The sequence below is a fragment of the Pezoporus wallicus genome, unplaced genomic scaffold (assembly GCF_028554395.1).
Source record: "Pezoporus wallicus isolate ANWC-B61680 ecotype Strahan unplaced genomic scaffold, APGP_CSIRO_Pwel_v1 contig_10656, whole genome shotgun sequence".
Taxonomy (NCBI): domain Eukaryota; kingdom Metazoa; phylum Chordata; class Aves; order Psittaciformes; family Psittacidae; genus Pezoporus; species Pezoporus wallicus.
The window spans coordinates 129,759-154,077 of record NW_026636108.1 but is presented as its reverse complement, the minus strand read 5'-3'; the positions used below and the strand labels follow the sequence as shown (position 1 = coordinate 154,077).

Below are 24,319 nucleotides of genomic sequence, written 5' to 3'. Positions count from 1 at the left end.
TGAGGTAATGTGCCCTGGCAGCTCATGGGGCTGGTGGTTTCTCTTCCTGTGACTTCAGGCTACGACCATCCCTTCGGGCAAGTACTTCGCCCCTCACTTTTCAGGTTCCTTGGGTGGTACTGTCCCATCAGCACTCACCATAGAAGAGGGCAGGTAGGGAAGCGTGTTTACTTCGCAGGACAGCACTGTGCGGCTTCCTTCCCTTTTTAAGGTGGTTGGGTATGGTGCGACCAGGCTGTTCTTTGTATGGGGGGAGACACTGCTGAAATCCTTTGTTCAGATACGCTCAAAGGAGTTATTTGGAAGCTCATTATCAGTTCTTGCAGATCTCCAAGGCAAGACTCGTGGGTTTCTCTTATTTTAGTGCCTTACTGGGTGAATTGCAGTGGCGAGAAGTTGGGAGGAGTCTTGCTGGCCCAGGCAGGAAATGGTTAAGAGCCTTTCATATCACCTGGGAAAGCAATCCTTTGATTTTTCAGAGGGCGCTAACATGCTGCAGTTCATAGGAAACAAAGGAAAGGGGATCAAGTATAAAAGTTATTCCTGGGTTTTATTTTCAGTGGCAGAACTTGTGAGGGCTGGATACTGATGCCTGCTGGAAAAGATGGACATTTGGATTCAAAAGAACTGATTTTTCCTTATCTGCTTTCCGAAAATGATCTGTGAGGTAAGTTCTGATTCCAGCTGGTGACTTCAGATAACTTCTTTTGTAGATTGGGAACTAAGGAAAAACCTTTATGTCGTTGACCCATTTTAAAGCAGCAAATTCTTTGCTTAAATTGCTACTTGGGCAGGGCAGGGAGCGCAGGCAGAAGTGTGAGTCAACAATGGTAAAAAGCCCACAGAGCTTTCCTGTATTGTCTGCATTCAAATGGCTTGCATTAATTTCTGAGCTTAAGTATCAAAATTCAGGAGCTGGGAGAGTGAGTCAGGGGAATTTGGGATGAAGAGGAGCAGTAAACACCTCAGCGATGACAGGAGACTTCCAAATTGTAGTAGGAGCTGTGTTAATGTACTTTTGCAGTTGAGGCTTCAAGCATCTTCTGTTGGTGCCTCTTAAAACACTTCTCAAACCTTGTTTCTCTAAACCATGCTGCACTCCAAAGGGGTTTTTTGTATTTCTAGCTTGTGTAAGGACTTTGCTAGCAGCTGGTACAGTTGCTGCCCCTGTGCAGTACTGGTCTTTAAGGGCAGACTGCTTTTGGAGGGGGTAACAGAGGGGTTTCACAATTGCTATTAATTCCTAACATGTCTGCAGCTGAGACTAAGGAGGTCTCACCTTAAAAAGTGTGGTTGGCTTTTCTGTTGGTGTGGGAACAGAGTGTGGCTGACCCAAGTGTGATTGGATGGTAATAGCTCACTGTTGTCACTGACAGCAAGTGCCATGTGAAGGGAAATGTTTATACCCTATAGAGAGCCCTGGAAAGCATCCTTGGGAATGTTAAACTGAAAGTAAATAGTACTTTTACTCTTGGGAAGGTTAATTGCAGCTTGCTCACTGGTGTATTTACCTGTCTCTAATGTACTGAATTCTGGTGAATTCATTGAGCTTGGCCTCTGTGTGTGCATGTGCTGATTTATTTTTTTCCTTCTTTGTCATTTTAATACTGGAAGTGGCAGCTGATGTGTGGGTTATTGCCCATATTGATAGAATGCAGCACAGTGATGTAATACCACTGCCCATCTAGTGCTGTGATAGATAAGCATCAGTCCTTGCAAGAGTCGCCTTGCCAGTTCTTCCAGCTATTGCCTGCTGTTCCCAGTTTCCCTTGCACCCCCATGTTTTGCTCAGGCATTAGTTTGTCATCGTCAAGACTGAAGAAGACTGTAATCGAGTCAGAGCTGGTGGATGGCAGCTCTTTCATCTTGATATGAACACCCTAAAAGGCAGAGTCAGGACTGTTTAGCTCCTGCAAATTATATTCCTCAGCACTGCACTTCTGTTCCCCTCATCAAGCAAAGCTTTTATCATCTTTCTGCTGGTTTTCATGAGGTGCAGGAGAAGCTGTGGACGTTCACAGCTTCTGAACTGTTCCCAGATTCTGGCTGGACAGGAATCTTTTTATCATCCCACCCTATTTTGGATTAATGTGTTACTTGGTAAGGTTATGGCACGCTCTGATCTATCGCATTTCACTGCTTCTGGGTCTTGAGCTTAGGTCCCTGAGGCAACTGCAGAAATAAATCACTTGGAGCTCAGTGACAGAAACTCTATCTTGAAAACACGTTGCACATGATTCACAGTTAAGTGTTGTTATTAGCAGGGATCTAGAGGGTAGATTGCTTTTGCACTTTAACAAAAGATTGCATACCCAGATTGTCTTATTCGGCAAGATTCCTCTTACTTGGAATCTTAGGAAGTAACTTAGGAAAAAGTTATTTTCCCAAAAAACTTGACTTTTAAGTGCTTTTGCTTATGTTGACAGTATCTGACGCTCATTTAAGCTATTCAGTGTGAAAACATTTTCTATTTCTTTACCAGTGCTATTGATTAAAATGCAGTTTACATTTCTTGGGAAAATTTGATATTCAAAAATGTCTTTTCACTGTGAGTCAGAATGTACTTTTCCATGGAATAAAAATTCTGGAAAGGAAAAAAAAAAGCTATTGGAAATGTTGAACAAATTATATTGTCATTTCAACCAGGTTATAGAAGAAAAAGGAAGTACTTCAAAGGGAAAGTGAAGGGCTCCAGTATTTTTGTCATATTTTGAGAAAATGAGTACATTCTTTTGCAGTTCAATTTTATCGGTTCAGCATTTTCCATATGAAACTCTTTGAGAATGTTCTGTACTGGCCCTAAACCTAAGTTCCTGTTTAAATCCTGTTTCAAATTACATCTTAATAATGAATTGTGAAGCTTTTTTCTTCTTTGTCATCATCCATTAGTGTTTCTTCTAGAACTCACAGAAGGAGTTGTTTCCAGCGTTGTAGTTTGTAGTTCTCGTGCTTCAACTGCTGTATCCAGTGGTACCATTATTTACAGTAAATCCCTGGTTTTGAGGAAAACTGGTCAGGAAAGACCTTTGGAATGTCACAGGTTAACATGGATTTTTCCTGGTAGCTGTGCTGCAGCTTGCAGATCAGAGATCAAATGACATTACTGGAATAATTACTGCTTTTGGGTGCCTTCACGTGATGCTCTCCTTGTTAATATTACTGTGGCCACATCACACCATTCTACCATGGTAATTTTCTGGGTTTTAAATATTCCTTTTCCCTTAATTGAGAACACTTGAAGTTGGGGAGAGTGCTTTAGGGGCATGTGGTTGCCTGCATCTTGAGGTGGGGAGCAGATACTGTCATACTGTTTGGATAGAAGTTCAGAAAGATAGAAATTCCATCCTACGCTTTCCCAGCATCATCATACTGTTATTAGTGAATTTCCCTCAACCTGTCTGCAACTTAATTAAGCCTATTATTCCTTGTTCTAACCATTGTGGTCAGGAAGAGCAGATGTTACAGTGTTTTATCACGCCTTTCCCTTTGCTCTCTACTAACCACGACTTTCATTTTACCACAGATTATTTTGTAGCCCTTGGACCTCTCCTTTGGATTTTCTCCAGTTCACCCATTATCTTTCCCAAGTGTGTTGCCCCACAGCTGGACAAGACTTCAGCAGAAGCTTTACCACAGCTGACTGGAGGGAGAGGACTCCTCAACTGGTCTCAGTGGTGTCAGGAAGATGGATTTCCACCTGAGCCTTTCTTCCCTGCTCTGAGTTGTCTCCAGTACTTGTTCTGAACTCTACTGCGGATGTCCATATGATTTGGTAACTGACTCATCTGTTCTCTGCCTCAGCTTCCTTACAATTTGAAAAGAAAAACTTCCATATACCTTTTACCTCCTCTTTAGCTACTTCAAATTCCTGGTTGAGGGGCACATACAAGGGTAAGCTGAAAATAATCGGTACATTTGGAATCCAGTTTTGAGATCAGCAGAAGCAAAGAAGGGGACAAGATAATGTATAAAATCCTGACAGGTTCAGACAAATGGAACCTTTCAGTTTAAGCTAGAACTTTATTTTGGAATTCCTTAAGGAGAGACTGGAAGTCTGCCACAGGGTAATAGTCTTACATTGTAGGAAACCAAGAATGCCTCAGCCTCTTCTTGACCTATATAGTTCACAGATATTAACTGGGTTGTGCAAGTCTGAGCTGTTCTTTTTATAAAGTAAAAAGAAGAAAACTTTGCAGGCTGATTTCATGTGCTCAGAAATAAACACCTGAGACCTGCATAGTGCAGATTGTCACTGTCATTTAACCTCAGCTTTTAACATTTGGTTTGAATGGTATCCACAAAACCCTTGTGGCTGTGGAAATAGCACATATCAGTTTTCTTGATGGCATGCAGTCAGTAGCTCTTAGAATATTAGATTTGTGAAGGCATATTCTGTAGGCTTCTGCAAAATTAAATTCATTTCACTAGAAGCCCACTGGGAAAATTAACTTTTGTCACAATGAGTTAGTATGCTCAAGAGAACATGGTAAATTCAGCTTAATGTCACTGCAGTTATTCTTGGCATTTGTATCATGTCGGGGAGTGAAGATCTCATATTGTAAAGAAACTCAGTAGGTTAGTGGCTCAAGGTGCCATAACTAATGGAAAAGGACTGAGTTGGGTTTGGCATCATAAGGTTTTGCTGTGTGATGTAGCACTTTACTGTTTTACAAGTGGAGCTTCCGCTGGTACATGCCACACAGACCTTTGAGAAAGGAAATTGTGCTTAGATACATAAAAGGGATGAGGAATGTCATATTTCTGTTGGCATTATTCAAAAGCCAAGTATTGTATCCATTGCAGAGTCTTGTTGTAAGAGACTGCTGAATTGCATGGATGGGGGTGCTTGCATGGAGCATGAGGACTGGACTGAAGGTTCCCTAGATGTCTTCAGCCGTAATGAGAGGCAAGCCCCTGGATCTTGCAATATGAGGTCTGAATGATGTTCTTTCTAGTACTGTAGGAACCCAGTGTTTGCCAGGGTCTGAGGAAAGGCTGGAATGACATTTTGGAGCAATTTATTTTCAGGTGCAAGCTAAATTTAAAGATCAAACTGAATTTTAAATGCATATTTAGAGGTGACTTTATTCTGCAAGTTTGGATTTGTCCTGCTGTGGAATCTAGCCAAGAAAATGTTACTGGATTTCCAGCCCTAAAGGTAATGCATGTTTGATTTCAGGTGTGGCTGTCCTCATAAACTAAAAAATATGTCCATCCGAGGCCTGAAGAAGAAACAACCAAAGACTTTTAAAGTCAAAGTTGTAACAGTGGATGCTGAAATGGAGTTCAGCTGTGAGGTAAGAGTCCTCAGCAGTATGCCAGAAAGATGGAAACTGACCTTTGTATGAGCAAGACATACATTTGAAATGTTCAGGTTATCAGTTCTGGATGGCCTTAAAACTGATCTGTTATTTTTAGAAGCAATGGATTACTCAGGCTGAGATGCATTCTTTTAAACAGCACTGGTCAGGATTTAAAGCAGTTCCATGAAATTCATTTGACTGTGACACTGCTAAGTTAGCAGTAAGCCCGCTTTCTTCATAAGCGTTCCAGCACATGATGCAGGACTTGTTTGTGTATATACTTTGTGTATATACTTTGAATCATAGAATGGTTTGGGTTGGAAAGGACCTTAAGATCACCCAGTTCCAACCCCCCTGCCATGGACAGGGACACCTCACATTAAACCGTGTCACCCAAGACTCCGTCCAGCGTGGCCTTGAACACTGCCAGGGATGGAGCATTCACAGCATCCTTGAGCAGCTTTGACAGAGAACTCTGGTCAGAGCTGAACCTAAGATGTTGCTTGTAAAGTAAGTTATAAAATGGTACTTTTACACTCAGCTGATATGGGATGTTCTCTTCAAATTTCCCATTTGTAAACTCCAGTTTATTTAACTACTATGGCTGTTTTGTATCTCTGGGCAGAAGGCAAAAATGATCAAATGAAAAAGCTAGCTTTTCTTCTGGTAGTTATGGCACTCTAGTAAATTGGATAGACAAACCATGACTGCAGGAAAATACGGAAGAAAATAAATGCAGCAAGTGAGGAATTGCTAAATGAATTGGGCTGCGCTGTTGAGGAGACAGAACTGTGCCTGATTAATTCCTAATCATCCAGCAAAAGCAAGAAGACACACAGTTACTGGGAGAAGAGGATTTTGAAAACTGAGGTCCAATGGGACTGGCAATTCTAGTAAGACACTTGACTGTCTTGTGGGGCATTTAGTATTTTCATTTACTATGTCCCTCAGAGACAGAACAGATTACTCACAAGCAGCTCACTGATGTGACCTACAGCTCTCCCTGCAAGTATTCTAGATCAGTGAAAATAAAGGGTTTGGAAAACTTGATTTAGAGATCAAAGTTCTTGTTAACAAATCCAGCTTAATGTATTCCTTCCTTTGCTATCTCTCCCTTCTCCCCAAGTATTGTTCTTCTGGGATGATTTTCTGCTTTCCATCCAGATATTACCTAAAAATTGTCCTGTCCCGTTCCCCCCCCCCCCCAAGTTTTCATGGTGGACCAAAGCAAATAGACAAAATCATCTTTTTAACATGTAGCCAAATAGAAGAAACAGATGTGCAGCCTCCTCAGTGCAAAAATGAGGCCTCATCCATGTGTGAATTCTGGAGCCTTTAAGCAAAGTTTGCTGTGGGTGGAGCCTGGCTACTAAATTACTCTAGAAGAGAGACTTCTGTTCATTTAAATCAGAGTAGCATAAAGGCTTGGCTTGGTGCCACAGAAATAACTAAGGTATGTGAAAGGTGGATTTTCTTTCACTGTTTGGCATTTCTTCCCTGTGCCCTGACACTCCTTTGATTTCCCCTGGCCCCCTCTCAGTCTCTCCAATTTGTATAAACTATTGAATGAGATTTTACAAATACTAATGAAGCCTTGCCATGTCCTAGGACATCAGTAGTACAGTTGTCATTCCCCATGCTCGGAAAGTCCTTGATGCTGTGGTTAAAGGACTATAGCTGCTCTATGAATGTTTCTGTGGAGGAGAGGAAGAGGAGAGGTGGAGCGTGGTAGCTGTTGCACCTTTGTAGACAGCAGTAGGCATATTTCATTGAAAAGCTAAAGGTCAAATAAGAGTTCATAGGAGAAAGGCAAATGGTAGCCTATTTGGCCTGACTAAAATGAAGCAAATTCAAGACATACCTGTTTTTCTGAATTTTCTTTTCTCTTTTAGATGAAGTGGAAGGGAAAGGACTTGTTTGACCTGGTGTGCCGAGCACTTGGTTTAAGGGAGACGTGGTTCTTTGGCTTGCAGTACACAATAAAAGGAATGTGCACCTGGTTAAAGATGGACAAAAAGGTATAGGAAACAAAATATCAACGTAGCAGTTTTCTTCTTATAAAAAGATTTACTTATTTAAGCACAGGAGCTGAAGGGGAATGTGTTACACGAAATCTCCATTTTAGATGGTATCATTATTTTAAGAGTGAAGTTTGTTCTGGTCTGATTGCTTTTGTTATATGTGACCTGAAGGATCACAGAGCAATCACCATTAGATGTTCTGATTGCTAGTAGATTAAAGCTCAGCATTGCCCTCTCTTCTAAAATATGTAAAGGTTGCATTGAGTGGGTTATTGTCTGCTTTCTGATTTTCCCCTGGAATATTATTTTGAGACACTTATGTACTATTTTTGCTGCTGATTTTATTTTATCTGTAAACAGGTTTTAGATCAAGAAATCCCCAAGGAAGATCCCATTAGCTTTCATTTTTTGGCTAAATTCTACCCAGAGAAGGTAGAAGAGGAACTATTACAGGAAATTACCCAGCATTTGTTCTTCCTTCAGGTCAGAAACAATTTTTAAACATGAATTCCTTCTGTATTTACCCCAATGCTTTTGTATGGTCTTTGGTCTTGTCAGCAGCTGTAGTCTCAACGATTTTGCTGGCTTCAGCGGTATCAGTGTCTCTGTAAAGATCTTGTTTTTATGAATACAAACATCTCTCCTGACTGCTGTGCTGTTGTGTCCTGGTAAAGCTGAATGTTGCTTGCCTTCTTCAGGTTTTTGTTCTCTTGATGGCTTCTCTTACTGTTTGTACTAGGAATGGGAGTTAAATTGCCGAGACCTGTAGTTTCATGTAAAATGACCTTTACACGTTGCTTTTTGGGTGATAATTCCCCAGATGGACATTCCAGACTTGTTTTGCTCCTGTAGTATATATTTAAAAAGAAAAGCCATGCAAGGTTGGCTCTGAAGAGCTGTGTGGCTTCTGCACTAACTGGTCAGTGCTGGGAAAGGATGAAGCCATCATTTTTATCAGCTCCAGAAGTTATCTTGAAGACTGTGTCATCTGGTCTGCTCTGGCTGCAGCTAAATTGGATGAAGAGAGTCTCAACAGCTCCCTGTCATTGTTGCCTTAGCCCTGCTGGTATAACCTCTCATGAAACCATTCCCTAACCTAGTTCTTTCAAAATGAGCAGGATTAGAAGAGACCTGTTATTAGATGTACACAGTGTGGGGGGGTGACTACACAAGCAGTCATGGTGGCAGATGTGAAGGTGGAGCAGGGGGAAGGAATGGTGGTAAGCAGTTGGGCGTGAGAAACTTTTTCACCCATATCAGCTGCAGATAGAGCAAGACCTGTGACTACAGCCTATCCCTGAAAATAAAACTTGCCAGTTCCTAAAAATAGCCCAGGGGATTACTGGGAGATCTTGTGTATGACTGTAGACGGCACAATCACTAGAAAACAAGAACTCCTCACCTGTCCTCCAACTTTCATTTAGGACTGGGGGGAAAAAAGAGCATAGAATTTGATAGCCATTCTGAAATGCAGATTCATGTAGCAAGTTTCAAAAGGAGTGAAGCAGCACACACAGCTAGGACTCAAACCACAAGACTGACCATAGTGTGTGATCCTTTGAAAGACAAAGTACGGAGGCATCATCATATTGTCTGATAGCCCCTGGATGAGAAATGCTCTTCCCTTGGTATAGGGGTATAGGGTTGGTATTCTGAACATCCAGACTTGCACACACTTAGTTGTTGTCAGTGACATTAGCCAGTTTGAGTTGTCCTCCCTACCCCATTGAACTGGATGCATGCTACCCATGCTAGCAAGATAAATCCCTAGCTCTGAGAAATCCTCATTACAGATAACCCATTTCAGCTCTGCCATAGGGGCATCTACTGGGGAGCTGCATGACAACAGTGTTGTCCTCAAGAGCAGAGCTGCTGCTGTGTGAACACAGCTTGGTCTGTAGGCTGTGGTGGTTCTTACAAATTTGCACAAGATGAAAGCCAGTAAAACCAGTAATTAACCCCACACATGCATTGATGGTAGTAGCTTTGCAGAGGCAGCTTTTTTATTTGCCACTTGTTTTCTTTTGTGCCAGAAACTGTTAGGGATCTCCATTTAAAAAGCAGATGAAGGAGCAAATTCTTGGTGTGTGGTGCTTTGTTATCAGAATTAAGATGCATCAATGACAAAAAGCCATGCTGTGGCTCTATAGCTGCAGAAAGAGGCTGTATCTGTAGCAATAGATAACCAGGCATTGAGTTTTGGATGGTCACCTCTTGGTTAGCTGTTTGTTCCCATGTCTGTGACATCCAGCTTCTCTGCTGAGTTGCTGTGGTCCCTCTGCCAGTTACAGCCTCCTGGTGTGTTGCTTTATTCTGATAGCTTTCAGCAGTATGTGCTTGTGCAAGTAGATGGAGTGTAAAATCAGTTTGCATCTGTAAATAAACACAGTAAACACACTTCTTCCCTGAGGAGGATGTGTTAATGAAGTAATGGGAAAATGCTGTTGTTCTATACTATCTAGAACTTCATCCAGAGCCCTTAACCACTTGGAAGTTTGCTTCTAAAGCTAATTTTGGAAAAGAATGAGGGGCAGAACTCTTTTCCTAGCCTTTTAATCCTGATTTTGTTCACTTTCTTCTCCTCAAACCTGCCTTGACTAGCAGATATGCAATTAGCAAATTCCTCTCATTCCAAAGGAGGAAAACAAGACCGAAACAAATTTGAACTTGCAGCGTTTCCTGACTATAAGAACTTCAGATCACACCTGGATGCTAATAGGAAAAACATGTACAGACATCTGGATGCCTCCACATTTTGGCTCTTCCTGACTATTGAGACCTTTACAAATTAATGTGGCATAACAGCTTTTTGCAAAAAGGTGTGAATAAATGTAAATGACTAAAGCTAAACATTGTCTGTCTCTACATCAGGTAATTTGCTTCTTCATAAAGAAGCGTAACAAAATGCCCTTGTAAGAACTGATTTATCTGAAGTTGTTCTGAATTCTCAAAGTATGATTTGCACCATGGAGTATGAAAGTTGGAGCTTTCCAATTTGGAAGAAAACTTGTTTCAATCTTTTCATTCTTTCCATTTTAACAGCTTACAAAGAATTTTCCCTGTACTATTACTCAGGTTCATATACTGTGCTCACAAGAGACTACATTTAAAAGAAAAGCTTTCTTGATGGTTCATTTCGGTTCACAATACCTACAGTGCCAAAGTGCATTTGTAAAGAGAGCTCCGTGCTATCGCAAGTGATTTTTCTTCTTGGAAATGTTTAAGACTGTGTATTATGCAGAATTTCCTAGTCTTGTGCTTGTTAGTAGGCTGAATACATCACACCTGAGAGGAGGATTTGTGAAGATTAATTTCTCCTTCCCCTCTAGGTTTTCAAGTAAATATTACACAGCTGATTTAAAATCAAGCAGGATCTTCCAAGCTTTTACACCTCTGATCTTGGTAGCACCATGGTGTATTAAAATGAAATGAATGTTAATAGACTCCACCATTTATACTGGGCTTTTGGTTTTAAGCCCATATGTTTTTGTTGTGCTTAGGCCACTGTAACTGGTCTGTTGTGGGGTCTCCTTTATTCTCTCAATCTGAAAAGCTTGAGAACATATGACATACTGAAAACTGTAGTGATATGACAAGGGGGAATGGGTTTAAACTTAAACAGGGGAAATTCAGGTTGGAGATAAGTAAAAGCTCTTTACTATGACGATGCTGAGGCACTGCAACAGGTTGCTCAGAGAAGTGGTAAATGCTCCCTCCCTGGCAGTGTTTAAGGCCAGGTTGGACAGAGCCTTGGGTGCCATGGTCTAGGGTGAGGTGTCCCTGTCCATGGCAGGTGGGTTGGAACTGATGATCTTAAGGCCCCTCCAACCCAAACCTTTCTATGGTTATGGTTTTCAGTATGTCTCTGGCCTTGGCAGCATTAGTCAGGTGGACGGCCCTGGATAATCTGGTCTAGTTGGACCTGCTTTGACTAGATGGTCCCTTCCAGTCTAGAAGCTGATGTTTTACATGTGGTACAGGTAACTTTTTCAAAGCAGGAAGAGAAAGAATCGTTGAAGTGACTTAAATTAATAATAATTAACAATTTTATAATCCATTCTTTTTCAGAAGGTGGGATTTTTTTTCCCCATTAAATGCAATACTAAATAAAAGCTTCCTGTGTTTCTGAATGCCATTTTGTTACTGTTATTAATTTATAATGGTGATGTTTGCCAAGTTATAGTCTGGGCATGTCTAGTTTCATTTCAAGCCTCACATTAAGTTCCAACTTTGAGCTTCTTTAACTTGCTCCCTTTTTCTCTTGATTCAGGTTAAGAAACAAATACTGGATGAGGAAATCTATTGTTCTCCGGAAGCAACAGTTTTGCTGGCTTCTTATGCTGTTCAGGCCAAGGTTTGTGCATAGAAGTGCTCTTTTTAAAATAGATTTTTTTTGTCCTTTTTTAATCAGCACATTTACATGGTGGTGTGTAAAACACAACAGTGCTAAAATTTGCTGTTAAAGAAGTTGGTCATCCTGGGAGGCACAGGCTCAGCTAGAAAAATAAGCATTAGATGCCACTACAAGGATTTTGCTAATATATACTATGCTTTTGCAACTTAAGGGATTTCTTTGGACCTAATGGTGTGAAGTAATCTTTCTCTCAGCTAGAATTATTTCCTGTTGGTTTAAAAACTGTCCATAGATACAGCAGGTGCTGACATCAGATCTCAATATAGAAGGATTTAGGATCTCTCAGTACATAGCTCACTTCGTGCCACCGAGAGCCAAACTTGCACAGTGACAGGAGGTGAACACAAATTCTTAGCATCCCAATCTATGTAGAGTAGCTATAAGAATGAGTAGGGGAATTTACACTCCTGAACGTAGCCTGTAGTTCAGAGGAGGGTATGAAGTCATGGAAGATTCCTTCGTATCTGCAGTTACCAAGAGCAGCAGTCTAAGGCTGAAGTCTAAGGTTACAGACCACCTACGCATGGAGCCACATGCACAGCACAAAGTTTGGAAGGAACTTCCATGGACCTGTTTATTAGGTGTTACCCTGTCTACAAAAGAAATAAATCAAAATTTGTCTCAAGGAATTGCATTAAACTGTGCAAGTGACAAGTTCTTCAGCATTCTCAATCTGACAAACTAAAGTATGTTTTCTTTTCTTGGGACAGTATGGTGACTATGACCCAAATTTTCATGAGCCAGGCTTTCTAGCCCATGATGAGCTTTTACCCAAAAGGGTAAGTCTTTATTCTTTATAAAGCCAAATCTTTAAGTCTACTCTTTGCAACACAGCTATTGCTGTGGAATTAACCAGAGCATTAGAAAATGTTTGCATCTGCCCCGAGCTTGGTAAAATGACCACGCTGTGAACTGCATTGCTGCATTCATGTTGCTTGGGAGAGGCACCACATGTATATGTATCTTCAAAGGAAACCAAACTCCTCTTTTTCTATGTAGGTCCTCAGGCAGTATCAGCTGACAGCAGAGATGTGGGAAGAAAAGATTACTGCTTGGTATGCTGAGCACAGGGGTATCGCCAGGTACTGAAATTATTTCACTCTTTGTAAATCCCATGCATTTCAGTAACTGGTTACTTGCTGTCTTCAGTGAAGTTTGGCTTTTGTAGAATGAGCGAAGGCATTGTGGTTTCAAAGCTGTGATATTAATAGGTTAATTTATAACTAAGGATGAAAACACGCACCATTCTGGGGTAAAAAGCATCTTTACATCATCTGGTGTAAAAAGTGTCTTGTGTAGGGCTCCAGATGCTTGTAAACTGGGTTTGCTTTGAAGTGAACAGAGAAGCTGAGGGCTCTTGCAGAGCTTCATGACCTAACATACCGAAACCAAGAGTCCTGTCTCATCAGAGTCCATGTATGCCAGCAGAGGGAAGTTCCTGCAGAAGGTCCGAGTTGTGTTGAATTTGCAATTAGCCCTAAGAGTTTCATTTAAGGCCATTAGCTGCCTGGAGTTGCTGGTGTGTCTGTCCTATGCAGCAGCTGCCTTTCTGGAGCCTTATCACACCAGTCTTCCCCTAGGATAAAAAGAATGAATCTGATATATTTTATACCTTGTGAAAACTCTGGCTCAAAAGTTGGAAGTGTACTTAGCAGGGAATCAAAACAGTAAAGACACAGCATCATAGTTCCAGGACTGAGTTTTAGTGCTACTCCGTGTGGACATACAGCTACTTTGAGACATTCAGCATGTCTGGAAATTCAATTAAACAAGAAGTAGGAACTGCTGGCTCCCAGAGACAGCCTTTCCTAGCATTTCGGTTCAGTTTCTCTTTGGCTGTTCTAGATACTTCTTAGCACTGTTTTCATTGAATATTTTCCTCAAGACTTACTGATGCCTCACCTCAAAGGGAGAAGAACGGTGGGTGGAGAGATTCTCACCCTTCTTTGGCCTCTGCCCAAAGCTCTGTTTAGAGTTTGTTCAAGACTCATTTCTCAATGAACTCTGTTTCCTGAAAGAAATACCCTCACGTCATGGAAAACAATGGTAGGGTAGGTTTCCAAGATATAATAATGATGGAGTGGCAACATTAACATGAGGATAAGACTGGACTTGCATTTTAATAAAGATTACACCATATATATATATATTCAAAATAGGTACAGCTTGACTGTATTCCTTAGCGATGCTCATTTTATTGTCCTTTTTTCTATTATTGAAAGTAAAATGGGAAAACTAAAGAAAGTACAAAGGAGCAGATTGCCTCTTCTTTTCTAAATGGGAAACCTAGAGTCAGCTAGGAGAGGAAGGTTGGAAAGTAATCTCCAAGTATAACCATGACCTTATTCGCTAGGGATGAAGCTGAGATGAACTACCTGAAAATTGCCCAAGACTTGGAAATGTATGGGGTCAATTATTTCCCAATTGCTGTAAGTGCTTTATTTTAGCAGTTTTCAATTGCTGTAGATGATGGTACTGTCCTGTGAAAACCCTCCAGTGAGTTTGGATCTGGGATTCTGACTTCTGGTTTTCTGTGGTGATAGTGGGTTGTCTACTGATTGTCCTGGCTTGGTTGACTTGCCTGCTAAGTGAGGAGGTGAATAAACCAGTTAATGTTTTACAATCTGACAGAGGTCTTGAGTAGCTCTGGGTATGTAAAGGGGAAGAAGGAGAAGCAGACTAAAAGTTTGAGCTGCTTTAGGCAACCTGGAAGACTGGGTTTATTAGCTAGCAGTGACATTATTCACAATAGTCTGTGGAAACATAATTTCCTAAAAATCCTGATAAATCTCAGTGTATTAGAGTGTGGTTCTTGTGTGTGGTTGTTTAATGTCACTGTAAATGGCATTTACTGGTATCTGTTGCTTTTTTTAGCAAAATAAAAATCACACAGATCTCTTACTTGGAGTTGATGCCAAAGGTATTCATATCTACAGCATTAATAACAGGTTCTCTCCAAATAAGTCGTTTGAGTGGAGTGCTATCAGAAACATTTCCTATAGTGAGAAAGAGGTATGATGGCTTTGATATATTATTCTTTTTATATGGGCATGGGTGTGGACTGGGATTCTTGGAACAGGCTGAAAGCTGTCTCTGTTTAAAGAAACTGGGAGAGAAGGGGGAAAGCCTGGGGAGCTTTGTTACAACACTAGAAATAACAGACCTGCCTTTCTGATGTGCTGTGTGTATCCTCTGCTCCCCCAGGAGACAGAGGCTTCTCTGAGCTTTCCAAACTTGCAGAGCCCTCTGTTCTGGTTCCCTCCCTGCTGCTTGTCCTTTGAAAACAAGTGTGTTGCTGTCTAAAAAAAGATAGATGTTATGAATGCCACCTTCCTCAGTTATCTCAGCAGGAATGAGATGATCTGTTAAAACTTAATGCCATTTTCACATGCAGAAGCTGTCCTTGTAGATGAGGTTTTTGAAGCACAGTGGCAAGAGGAGACATGCAGGGAGATCCACATGTTTTCCTGCCTGAATTCTGTCAGATTGTCAGTGAATGATTTCGGTCGTCAGCACAACCCTACCATTGCAATTCCACTGTCATTTCAGAGTCTATCTTTTACTTGTAGGAAGTACTGTGGGGAGCGGGTGAAATTTAGGCTCATTGCAAATCATGTGGCTACATGGAAGGCTATAATCAGAAAAACAAAGCCAGGAAAACTACACTGGTACTGGAATTCATCAGCCTAAGGACAGCACAGCCTGTTCCATTTTCTGCAGGCCTTTCGAAAAACAGTGAGGATGAGGTTTGCTGTCTGGAGTTAGATGTGCACACATTAAATCAGGCAGGAGTTCTGCCTCCAAAAAGTTTGATCCATACATGACATTAAACTTCCCCTCTGGTCTTTAAATGAACTGCTTTAGCTCCCTACTGCTGGGAAGTTGCACAGCCCTATATCAAAGCTCCACTATACTCGGTGACACATTCACAGCCTGTTCCTCACCAGGCAACATATTCAACCAGTTGTTACCTACGAGGTGAAACAAGCTGTAGGACATTATGATCTTGGTGACTCAGCTGGCCTGAAATTATACATTGCATTGTAAATGAATTGTAGGAATCGAGTGCTAGCTAACCCATGAGTCACGGCAAACAGGATCTTAAAGTATGGAGCTGTATTTGTTATGCAGCCAAACTGTGCACATCTATCAGTGAAACTGTGTGCTGACCTGGCAGCATGAAAGCTCTTCATGTCCTCTGGAAACAGCTTGGGAGATAGGGCTGAAATGTGAGGAAGCAGGAGCTCCAGGACTGTTACGGTCAGAAGAAGTCATCCTTCAGGCCTTGATACATTTGTTTACACCTGCAGTGATTGCTATTCAGAGATGTTTGTTTTCTCCCTTTTAAGTGTATGACTGCTTCTGGGGTTTAAATGTATTCTGTTTTCCTGATAACCTGTGCTTGTTCCAATGTTCTCAGTATAGAGTGCAAGTGTGCAGGTGGGTTTATTATGAAAACCACCATCCAAACTGGCACCAGGGTGGGTCTGTGGGAGGCTGTATCTTCTAACATAGCCAGCTGTGCGAGGAGATAAGGAACCTGGGTAACAGCAGCCCAGGTTCTGATTCTTTTGAGCAAAAACATTTCTGCATCACTCTCTCCACACTTGTGCCATAAATCACTGCTTCCCTGGAGAGAAGTGGAGATGGCCTAAAGTTTGCTTTAGTATTAATAGTTTCAGCTTTGTTTTTCTTCCTCCTCACTGTGTTTTCTTTTTCTCTTTTGCCTGTATAGTTAACTATTAAACCTCTTGACAAAAAAGCAGAAGTCTTCAAGTTCTTTTCCTCTCAACTCAAAGTAAACAAATTGGTAAGTGTCCTGCTTTCCTTCTTTAAAACTGAGTCTGGTAATACTGACTGATATCTGAGTAAGAAATAGTGTTTGTAAAATCTATTGAGCTTCAGCATTTTTTTCCTGAGGATTGTTTTGTCCAGGAAGTCAGGGTGCATACATTTGTCTTCTCTGGGAAGGAGAGATGATGGGTGGAAAGCAAGATGTGGAAGAAGGTCCAAATCACAAAAGGAAATCCAGATACTGTAAGCACAGGGTGTAGCATATGGAAAGGTGCAAAGCCACTCTAGCATCTGCCTGTCTGGCTGCTGTAGGTTCTTAATCAGCTACTGCTTCTCCTTTGCTGCAACAAGGAAGGGACCTAATCAGCTGGCATCAGCACTGATTGCTTCCTAACACAACCACAGGGGCTGGGGCACTTCTCAGTGAGCTTGTGGAGGGGCCATTGCAGGTGACTGTTCCCACAGCTACATCTTTTGTACTTATGGCCTAGATCTATTGCCTGTTCTTATTCAGGAAATGGAAGAAGGACAGAAGGAACTCTACCTCCTATTATGAACTTTTCTGAGCTGTTATGTACGTGGGTATGCCTGCCCTGCGTGCTGATTTGCTTTGAAGGGAAGCAACTGCCAGTACTAGGGCTGAAGTCAGAATAGGGAGCTTCTGTCCTGTGAGGCCAATGTGGGGCTCTTCATATCTCTGGCTGGGGCACAAGTACGTCAAAATCACATTTGCTTTGCTTTTCATATTCAGATTTTGCAGTTGTGCATTGGAAACCATGATCTGTTTATGAGGAGAAGAAAAGTGGACTCAATAGAGATCCAGCAAATGAAAGCACAAGCCAGGGAAGAAAAAGCTAGGAAAAAGGTAGGTTCTTTCTCCTCCTTTATTGTTGAAAATACTGATTATTTTTCCAGCTGGTGCCCTTTCTGTCCATGCACTGCATCAATATGTGTGGGAGGTTAGCAAGTGCAGCAGGATTGGATGTGGGAACAGCTCTGGTGTGTATACAGCATCTGAGGATGTAAGTGATGTTTGTGAAACCGAATCGGTGATCGCAAAGATGTGGGGTATGTAACAGATTGATCCAGGTGCTCTTCCAGAGGTCTGAAATAACCAGTATTACCTGTTAAAGGAGTTCAGTGCTGCAAAGTGCAAGCAGCTTCAGCACTGCATCTCTGGTGAGTATCAGTCCACCAGCTAGAGAGCAGCCCCTTCTTCATTAGATTCATTTGCTGTGCTGCCTCTGGCCAAGATGATATTCTGCTGCGAACCCACAAACGTGGTATTGCTTATTCTATTTCCAGATGGAGAATCAAAGGCTGGCCAGGGAGAAGCAGCTCCGAGAAGAAGCTGAGCGAGCCAAAGAAGAGCTGGAAAGGCGTCTTTTCCAGCTGGAAGATGAAGCCAGGCAGGCCAATGAGGCCCTGGTGAGTAGCACATTAGTCTGAATATTCTCATGCTTGACAGCCTTTCTTGGTTTAGGAGCTTCTTTTCCTTATGGTTCCTGTGAGACACCAGGAATTATGGCTCGGACAAGGCTGGAGAGTTTCTGACTGCTGGTGGAGAAGGCATGCTGGAATTCCTGGGAAGTCTTGATCTGCCATAATCTCCATTTGCTGGGAGCCATTTGCTCCCTGTATTTGGTTCAGAGTGCTTTCTTCATGCAAAGAGGGAAGAAAGGAAGCAACCTTGAAGCTGAAATTATGAGAAAGGGGCATGGTGTACTGGCAACTGAAGGGGCCAACTTCAGTTTTTGGTTGATGTCGTTGTCCAGTTCCTTGCTTTGTAGAGGTGAGCAGCAGGAAGGAAGTGAGGCAATTCTGGATGGGAGGAGGAACACCAGACCCTATAGTTATGTTTACTATAGTTTTAAGGAATAATATTTTTATCACTTGATCTTTTGGGAAAGGATATCCTCTTCTGACTATTTCAGGGCTGGTTTTGTAGATGCTAGACAGGGTGACTAAGAAAAATGGTTTCTTCTTAGCTCCGATCCCAGGAGGCAGCAGAGTTGCTGGCTGAGAAAGCTCAGATTGCAGAAGAAGAGGCAAAATTGCTGGCCCAGAATGCTGCAGAAGCTGAGCAAGAGCGACAGAGGCTGGAGATCACAGCTCTGAAAACCAAGGAGGAGAAACGCCTGATGGAGCAAAAGATGCGGGAGGCAGAGCTGATAGCAGTGAAGCTGGTGAAGGAGTCTGACCGGAGGTTAGGTTTGCTTGAGTGAGGTTGTGTGGCTGTACAGGGACGCTTGGGTGGAGAATGTGCTGCTTTTCTCAGCTAAGCCTTGGAGGAAGAGTGACTAAGCCTTCCTGCATCTTATTTGTTTCACCTGGTACAGGGTGGTTGTGATGCAGGTTGAGAAGTTTCCAGAGGATCAGATACAAAGCTTTAGAGATGTTTAGTATTACAGGTCCAGAATGCAGATGCATTTGCTGTGGAGTGTTATCAAAAGAGCACTGGCTGCCTAGCTATCTGCCTTTACCAGTCTGTATACTCTGTGAGTTAGGAGGCTGTTCTCATTTATTAGTACCAAGTGGTGGTCTCTTATATCCTTTTAAGATCTCTGAGAACTGTAAATCAGGTAAATTCCTGTGGAACATAAACCACTTGGAGTTTGTGTGTTCCATATAATGCCTGATGATTCAGAGCAGACTCCTGTTGACAGAGGATGTTTAACTTGCTATTAAAGGCCTTCTGCTTGTTTTTAGGATACTGCCAAAAAGTTTGCCAAAATAAAGAGCAGATTATGTTGCACCTCTCCCCACCTTGGGAAGGATTTCTGGCACCCTGCAGCATCTGTATCAGCAGGTCATAACTGAGCCCATGGAAATTAGGAGTAGGAAAAACATGTTCCTTCAGCCTTCAGTTTGAGCAGGATTGTCTTTGAAAGCAATCCTGCTGTGTCCACTTAGTTCTCCATCTGAGCAACCCACTGCAAGTATGTTTGGGTAAAGGAATAACTCACAATAATGGATCTTGTTCTCTGGAAGCTAGTGAGGTGCCTAGCTCTGAAATCCATGTCTTGCTTTATACTGGAAATCATCAACCTTTCATGACAGGGTATTTGTTTTACAGAGCCAAGGAAGCAGAGCATCTGAAACAAGATCTGCATGAAGCCAGAGAGGCTGAACGGAAAGCAAAGCAGAAACTCTTAGACATAACCAGGCTTAATTATCCTGTAAGTTCCTGCTCTATTGGGTACCACTTCATCTTCAGAGATTGCATTTTTATAGCCCCCATCAAGCTGAGTAGTGGCATGTCTGCATCCGGCTGGGGGACAAAGACCTAAAGGACCAAGTGGTACTTAAACACAGTGTAGCTAGGATGGAAATTGTATTTGTTCAGGGCAGTGAGTCAGGATGAGAAGAAAGGCAAGACAAAAGTTAGATGCAGGACTGCTGTTTGGACTCAGGGAGCAGAGATTGTCTTGCCTTCATTCATACCCAGTATTGACTTTGTGCCATCTCAGTTGGGCAATACCTCGTGGAGGTTGTTGTTCTGAGCCAGCTGTCCTGGCTTGGACATAGCCCATGAGTGTCTTTAGGCAAAGCAGATGAAGCTGTCACCAGCAAGAAAGCAGCTGCATGCCCCAACTCCCTCCTCTGCTCCAGTGTTGCTGAGAATGGGTTTCCATTGTCTGCTGAAATACATAAGAACACTGCGGTCAGGATACTTCTCAGCCCTTGAATCTGTGTGTTACGGACTTAAGCAGTTCATCTGGGGCCACTCAGGTAGAGGGGAAGGGCTGCAGGAGCATCCGTGTGTCTCAGAATCTATAGGTAACTTATGGAGTAGCTCAGCATGGCATTCTTGCGGAAACTGGGGAGATAAACCCCAAATTGAGCAATCAGATTTCATTGACAGTGATTGTGTCACCTCTTTCAGCACATGGTCAAGTACCCACAATACTCGCCAGTTGACACCAGAGATGCCAACTTTGACAAAGGATCCATAAAGCTGGATTTGAAGGACATTGACCTCAAGAGACTATCCTTTGAGATAGAGAGAGAAAGGTATCATTATGCTTATGGTGTAAATAAAGGAGTATGCTCATCATGGAAAGTACAGAAAGGAAAAAAAAAGTAGTATCTGGGAATCACAGTTCACCCTTTTAATGTTTCAGGATGGCCTCCTACTTGCACATACGTCTGGAGCCTTTCACTGGGCTGGTGTGGATCATGTCTGTGTAAGACTAGCTGTTTACACAAAGAGTGTTCTGGTGGCATCAAGCCCTAAGTCCAGAACCCTTCTGGCTTGGAGAGCTTTATGTCAGGGGCAAACTTTGCTCGTTTAACAGCACGTTAGAGGACAGAAGTTTCCCTCTAGTGTTAAAATATGGTATTGCTTTGATCTCATACATGGAGGTTGTTTTCCCTCTTTTGGTCTGGAAGGACATGCTTGATAAAAAGTGTGTGAATGCTGAAGGGTGGAAGTGAACCCCCTTCTCCCTGGTTCAGGGGGCTGCCTATCAAAGCCCCAAAATGTAACTAAGACCTTCCTCTGTCCTCCTTCCACATACACCAGTTCTTGAGCTATGTCATGCCAATAAGCTTTTTGTCTCTAACATGTGGACTGCAGGCTAGACTACTTAGAAAAGAGCAGAAAGTTTGAAGATCGACTGAAAGAACTGAAATCTGAAATTCATGCTTTGAAACTAGAAGAAAAACAGTCTGGGCTTTGCTCTCACTGGAATGAAGTCCTGGGATCATTGGATCGCTCCTTAGGAAATGTATGTATACCCCAAATACCTGCCACCTTTTCAGCATGAGCCATTAAAGGGAATAGTATGTGTGTGCCAAATATAATTGCTGTGTTTCAGTTCAAGGCACATGCTGTAGTACCCTTGATAGTAAAGTAGTAAAAGTGTGAACAAAGACAAGGAAAATTTCATGTCAAAACATCCAAGAAGTTTTTCCTGGGCAGGATACCAGTACCATAAGCAAGAAATACCTTATTTTACAGATTATGCAATCACAGTAAGGGCTTAAGGTCTTGGAGCAGCCTAAATTGTTGTAACTTAATAACACATTTAGGTGTGTTTCCTCATCGTTTGCATCACATTCTCATTCACGTGCTTTGTGGTTGCTGAAAGTCATGAGTCTTGGTGTGTGTTTTTTTTTTTTCTCAAGGCAGTGAGGAACTAAACCCAGATTTCTGTTGGAAGTTTCTTGTTATTTATATAAACATTCCAGCCTCTTCCTGAGCCAGTGCAAGAATAGGGCTGGATTTGTCTTTCCAGATTGTTCCACATGTAGCAAAATGGCTCCAAGTCAGTGGTTTTAGGGAGAGAATGGAGGCTTGGAAAAATGATGAGGGAAGATGGCCTTTATTTTCTGTCTCTGTATCTGATGTTCTTTTGGGCTTAATAAGAGTTGAGATAGAGAGGGTATTAAATTTCCATGTGCTCTTTTAAAGACCCCATTGTGGATGAAAACCTTTGAAACTGGAGATTCATTGGATATAAATCTTCGAAGACCTTTCCCTGCTTACTTGTTAAATACTACAAGCAGCTGGCCTTGTACCAACAAAATTCAGCACACGGTGCCAGTGGAAAAGTCCTCTTTCCAAGCCAATTCCTTGGTTGCCAGCAGTGTGGGCACAGGAACTAGAAAACAGATTATAAAGGTAATCAGCTTTGTAAGTAAATTCCCAAATGCTCACTGAAAGTGTATTGTTCAGAGAGGTCAATAATGCCTGGCTTTAGGGACCTGTTTTGTCACAGCCTCTGAAATGATGTGTCAAGGCATGGCTGTTGAATGAGTTTGGAGACCCTGCACTGGTGTGCACCATTTGGGACTGTTGATAACTTAAGGCCATCTGTTTTTTTGCATGATCTAAGATGGAATGCAAAGCTGTGTTGGTAACTGAACCAGAAATGCCCTACTCCATAGTACAAAGATCTGTGTTAAATTTTATTTGTATCATCCAGGCTTGGAAATGAGAATACACTCCAAGGTACAGAGAGCTTAAAACATATTGTGCCTGTATATCAGGTTTATTGGTATCTTAAACCAGGTAATCCCTCTTTTAAGCACAGGGAATAAGATACTGGTAAGTGCCTAGACTTCCAAAAGTTCAGTTCTCTTCCAGTGTGTTCCCTGTCAAAGAGTACTGAAGCACTAATGAGTGAAAAGAACTGTAAGGACATGCAGTCTTGAACAGTGGGAAGGAAGTCACCTTTCTCTTGGCAATAGGTAATTGTGCAAGGTGTTGGCAATAAGGAAAGCTTGATGTATTTTGTTGTTGTTCTATATTAACAAAACTGAGGGGTTTTAGGATTATTTAGAGGCTCTAGTGTATAACCTTCAAGACCTGAATCTTCAGGGTTGTGTGCTTAGAACTAGAAGGAGCAACTGAGTGTAGCAACAGATTAGGAAGCAGCTCTTTCTAATGCAAGTTACAAGCAACTTTTTAAGCCTAACCTATCCAAATAGTAGGGGTGCTTGGTTTTGAGAAAGAAGAAAAAGTTATTGCAGGGCATCTTGCAAAAGGCTTCAGGGTTGGAGGTAAAGCAAGTACAGGACCAAAGGAATTACTTTGTTTTACGCAGGAGTTCAAGATGGAACTAATTCTTCCTATTTGATTTGTCTGTAGGTTCAGCAGCACGACTCGGATGTGATCTACATTTGAAGCCTCTCATTTCCTTACCAGACTGGTAGGGCATTGTGGCCATCTTTTTTGGCTGCTGCAGACTGCACCTATATGAGGACACTTGCACAGCTCTGTCTCCTGACAGGCAGCAGCTTAAGAGACACGGTACTTTAGCTAGAGAGGTGCCATTCAGCTTCCAAGCAGGTAATGTAAGCTGGGAGCACTGAAACTGCCAGTGTAACGTGGAGTCTTTGGGTACAATGGTAAACATACAAACCCAGAGGAGTGTTGTTTACTACTTATGCACTTTGAAGAAACACTTTATACTTCAGTAAACCTTCCTCCCCCAGGTGTTTTTGCGCCCTGACTTCCCAGTATGGTACTGTACTTATGTAGAAAGGATGCTAGGCAGCAAGTGGCCAGGAGATGTTTGGGATGAGAAGAAAATTGTCCACGAGCTTGGTGTTTACCTACACAATAGACTAATTATGTTTTCAGTCAGGTCCATGGGACAGGAGTCCCACAGAGCTGCTCAGCATGTTGGTGTCTGCCTGCCAAATCCTTTCTTTTCCTCCCCAAACACTTCTTGGTTTACTTAATTGATTTGCATTTCTCTGTGAGAAATCTCAGCTTTCAGTTCCAGATGTAGAGGTGGACATCTTCAAATACCTCTCATTCCTGGGGGAATCCTTTGTTTGAAATGCAAAGCTTCTCTTCTCTCTACGGTTTCTGACTCCATCAAGCACTTGCTGTTGCTTTTGCCGCTCCAGCAAACTTTGCATACATTAACTTGTTTCCCCAGTTCTGTGTAACGCAGCTTGCAAATTAGACAGAGACAAAAGATGCTCTTGGTGTCTGCTAAAGTTGGACTTGTCTCTGATGGAGAGGTGCATGCAGCAAAATGTCTGCCTCATTAGTAAAACCTACTTGCATTTTCTGGTTTTGTGTGTGTTTAACTGTCTGTTTCACCATAAATCTTCAGCCTGGGGAAGCAGACAGTAAGCAGCTGTAGCTGAAGTAGTAGCACTGTTGAGCATGTGTTGTAAAAATGAATGGTAATGTTGTTAAATAGCTTGTTCTAAAAGCTAAGATTAAAAAAATACATTCAATAAAAAGCTCCCATTTCCACCTGCTAGTAAGAGCTTTGAGGTAAATGTTGTGTCACTATTGCAACAGCATTAACAAGGCAAGTTCC

At 42.0% G+C, this 24,319-nt stretch overlaps 1 protein-coding gene across 3 annotated transcripts; it reads left to right on the top strand.

Annotated features, from left to right (window-relative positions):
- Positions 1-238: 238 nt before the first annotated feature.
- On the top strand, positions 239-24,252 carry LOC130593703 (merlin-like). 3 transcript variants are annotated; one of them, XM_057399050.1, is made up of 19 exons: positions 239-667; positions 3,524-3,772; positions 5,180-5,297; positions 7,196-7,321; positions 7,685-7,807; positions 11,595-11,678; positions 12,449-12,517; positions 12,738-12,820; positions 14,092-14,167; positions 14,613-14,750; positions 16,474-16,548; positions 17,284-17,397; positions 17,838-17,960; positions 18,521-18,738; positions 19,609-19,711; positions 20,419-20,546; positions 21,112-21,262; positions 21,949-22,158; positions 23,128-24,252. In XM_057399050.1, exons 2-19 carry the CDS (start codon positions 3,765-3,767, stop codon positions 23,161-23,163), a joined length of 1,983 nt encoding a protein of 660 aa, XP_057255033.1. In that variant the 5' UTR covers positions 239-667; positions 3,524-3,764; the 3' UTR covers positions 23,164-24,252. The 3 variants fall into 3 exon arrangements, with proteins under 3 accessions (XP_057255033.1, XP_057255034.1, XP_057255035.1); XM_057399051.1 differs by lacking the exons at positions 7,196-7,321; positions 7,685-7,807; XM_057399052.1 differs by lacking the exons at positions 239-667; positions 3,524-3,772; positions 5,180-5,297; positions 7,196-7,321; positions 7,685-7,807 and adding an exon at positions 9,797-10,195.
- Positions 24,253-24,319: the final 67 nt, after the last annotated feature.